The 3,431-nt window shown below is 36.6% G+C and overlaps 1 protein-coding gene across 1 annotated transcript; it reads left to right on the top strand.

Moving 5' to 3' along the window:
* Positions 1-415: 415 nt before the first annotated feature.
* LOC134275411 (uncharacterized) lies at positions 416-3,061 on the top strand. The gene is made up of 2 exons (XM_062757693.1): positions 416-1,375; positions 2,150-3,061. Exons 1-2 carry the CDS (start codon positions 798-800, stop codon positions 2,154-2,156), a joined length of 585 nt encoding a protein of 194 aa, XP_062613677.1. The 5' UTR covers positions 416-797; the 3' UTR covers positions 2,157-3,061.
* Positions 3,062-3,431: the final 370 nt, after the last annotated feature.

Here is a 3,431-nt window from a genome sequence, read left to right as displayed (position 1 = left end):
GCAATATTTAAACTGACCGTGACTTGGTTATCACTCTTTGTGGTAAATCACAATCATATGAAAGTCTTCCTCTAAAAATTAATTTTATATTCCGATCTTTCTGATTGGCTGGGATCCACTATGTGAAAGAAATACATTGTTATATTTTCCTGCACGTGACGATCCAGGTAAATATAAGGATTTGTTTTCCTTATATTGATCCAAAAATAAAGCTGGAAATTTATAAATTGAAACAAATTGTTTTTGAAAACTATATGAATGATTATGACTTTCTCTTATGTGAACAAAGCAAGCGTCAATATATATGTTTGGGTGAGAGAGGTTAGAGGGGATAGTTGGAATTCCTAACACTTTTACTGAACAGAAATGTTTTTCTTTTATCGGCTCTCAGTTTTCCCGGATAAACATATGCAATTTATGTAATAAATGATTTTATGCTGACAACTGTACATATTTTATTTTGTAACCTGTGGGGAGCCTCTATTATTTAACCAAAGCTAATGCCCGTATGTTACCTCTTAACAATACTGGATTTTGATTGGCTGAGAGATAGCGTCCTTTATTTATGTAACTTTAGCCTGATAGAAGCGCAACATCACAAAGAAATTTTTTAACGAAATTTTTGTTTTAGCCGTTTTATTACGGTGTTAGAGTTGCTGCATTGTTTGAGGAAGTTGCAGTTTTATGTTATGTGAGTGAATCGGGACTTCTTCAGGTAAAAAAAAATGACTTAAATTGTTTTGTTTTGTTTCACGCACTGCTGAGTGTGACCGCCATACTGAACTTTGTTTACAAACATGGCTAAAGTTTTAGTTGTTGGCCACAGTTTTATACGTCGACTTGAACGCTCATTAGGGCAGATTGAAGGATGTTTCAATAATTTAGGACTAGACTTATCTTTGTGTACCGTGTATTTTTATGGAATTAGCGGTGGAAGATTAGATTCACTGGAAGTTGATTCTGTGTTTATCGAAAAACTACGGACATACGGACCGGACATTATTGTGATTCAATTAGGTGGGAACGATATGTCTATGACGGCAGTTAGACCAGAAGTCTTTGCATGCAGGCTTATAGAATGGGTTTCATCGTTGACATCGAGATTCTGCTTTATTAAGAATATTGTTGTCTGTGAACTTTTTATCCGGGCTAAACCAAGACAAGTCAGCGTAGAAATGTATGAATCTAAGCGTCGTATTGTGAATCAGATGTTAAAGGATATGTTAGAGGATTATCCTAATCTCACGTTCTGGCGTCACTTGAGGCTGATGCAAAGTCCTTTAGCCATTCTCTGTGGAGATGGTGTTCACCTTTCTGTGATAGGAACTAAGAAGTTCTATAGGAGTCTTAGACTAGCTGTTCTTCATGCCATACGGTATTTCATTACCACCTAAATTGTAATTGCCATTTTGGTTAAACTTGTTGTTACTTTAGGGGTAAAATAAAGCATATATCATATGTTAGGAATGCAGTATAGCATTTGAATACTCAGTGGTTCTGGGTTTGCAAAGGGAGAGATACATGTTTAGGCACTCTCTCTCTATATATATTTATGTATATACATACCTTGCTTGTACAGGTCTATGTTATATTTATATTACTGGAACACACATCTGTTGGGACCATATGTTGACTCGGTCACTTAATTCATGCTAAAAAATTATTGCTCAATCTTGGTGCTGAGTAAATTTTGGCTCAGTATTTTGGTACTGGGTAAATTGTGTAATAAATGGCTCAGTCATTTGCGCTGAGTAAATAGTAGCTCAATTGTTTTATGCTAAGTAATTTATGGCTCAGTCTGTACTGAGTAAGTAGAGTTGTTCACTTTCGATAGCTTAGCATAATGTATATATATTTTGAGTATTTTTGCCTGTAAAGGTTTTAACTTCTGATTTAGCAATTAGCATGCATTAGGCATGTTCAGTTACAAATATCCCTTTCTTGATGTTGATAGCCTTTTTGAAGGTTGTATAATAGTATGAAGACAGATAAATATAACATTTAAATGAAGTTTACTGTCAGAAAATATATATTATTATATAAAATTAGCAGGTAACATTACCTGTATAATTGGCATGCATTTTAAGGCATGTATAGTAGCATGCTAATATTATTTAGCATGTGCTTAATGAATGATTTGTCATTGTAGATCTTAATTATGGGTCCAAAGAAGAGGCAAGAAGGGACGGAGCCTCCAGCGAAAAGGAGAAGAGTAACTGTGCAAAGAAAAACAAACACTGACAGTGCAAGTGACACTAGTAATAGTGATATCATTAATTCTATTACGAAAAATGTAACAGAAAACATACTGGCTGAGCTACAGAAGGTCGGGGTCCTAACAAACCAACACTTGCAGGCAGAAGTAGCGGACAATCCACCTCCAACAGTTGATAAGAATTCTGGTGGTTCAACTCATCAAATTGAGCAGATCCAAGCTTCAGCCATCACGGACATGGGGAAGCAGCTTCCAGCTGGACAGGGTAATACATGTAATAACAATCATTCTGAGTACAGACCCTTAGGAAGACCGTTACATACATACGCTACAGCAAAGCTCAAAGAAAAGATTTTGTCAGCGGAATTTGTGCAAATGAGTGACATTTTGGATCCCCCTACAGAATTGGAGTTTGTAGACTTTCATTTGTCAATCAAAGATAAAGGGAAGGTTGGGCTTGCTTCTAACAAGAAGAAAAAATATATCAGCATTGAAGAGTGGACTGATGCTTTTAGCATTTTTAGTTCGGTATTAAGACATAGCAACCCAAATGATCAGGACCTCACAGAGGCCTTAGCTATTTACATGCATTTGATAAGATCTATTCAGAAAGATGGGGGGGACTGGTTCCATTATGATGTTACCTTTAGGAAGGCCAGGCAAGGGGACCCCACAATATCTTGGAGGCATGTAGATCAAGTTTTGTACAGCCGGGCCCTCATGAAGAAACTGGGGGGTCAAATTGTTCAAGGGCAAAATACTAAGAACCAGCTTTTTCGTCCCCATTGTTTTCGATACAATGAAGGGAAATCATGCAACAGTCAATGTAAATACCCCCACATTTGCTCAACGAGGTATAGGAAGGAGGAGGCATAAATATTATTATAACAGTAACTTGATCCGAAGGGTCGTATCACATCGAGTTGACAGGCACGGATCATCAGATCTAACGAGACGGGAAGCGTCGAGTTTCATCAGATGATTCGCGCCTGTCAACGAGACGTGATACGGCTCTTCGGATCAAGTTACTGTTATAATGATAAATTTATTAAAAACCCCCTTATGACTAGCTAAATATGACAGAATAAAACTTTAAAGATCAATTGTATAATATTTATCCATAAAACAAAGCATAATAACAAGGGACTTTTAAACGCTCAAGAAAAATAACGTCATGCTTTTGCGTACTACGTCATCAGTTTAAGAGAGTGGTGAT

This window comes from Saccostrea cucullata, unplaced genomic scaffold (assembly GCF_032062105.1).
Source record: "Saccostrea cucullata isolate Sc308-1 unplaced genomic scaffold, CSIRO_AGI_Scuc_v1 ctg18910, whole genome shotgun sequence".
Lineage (NCBI taxonomy): Eukaryota > Metazoa > Mollusca > Bivalvia > Ostreida > Ostreidae > Saccostrea > Saccostrea cuccullata.
Note: the sequence above shows the minus strand (reverse complement) of the source record. Positions and strands in the feature narration are given on the sequence as shown.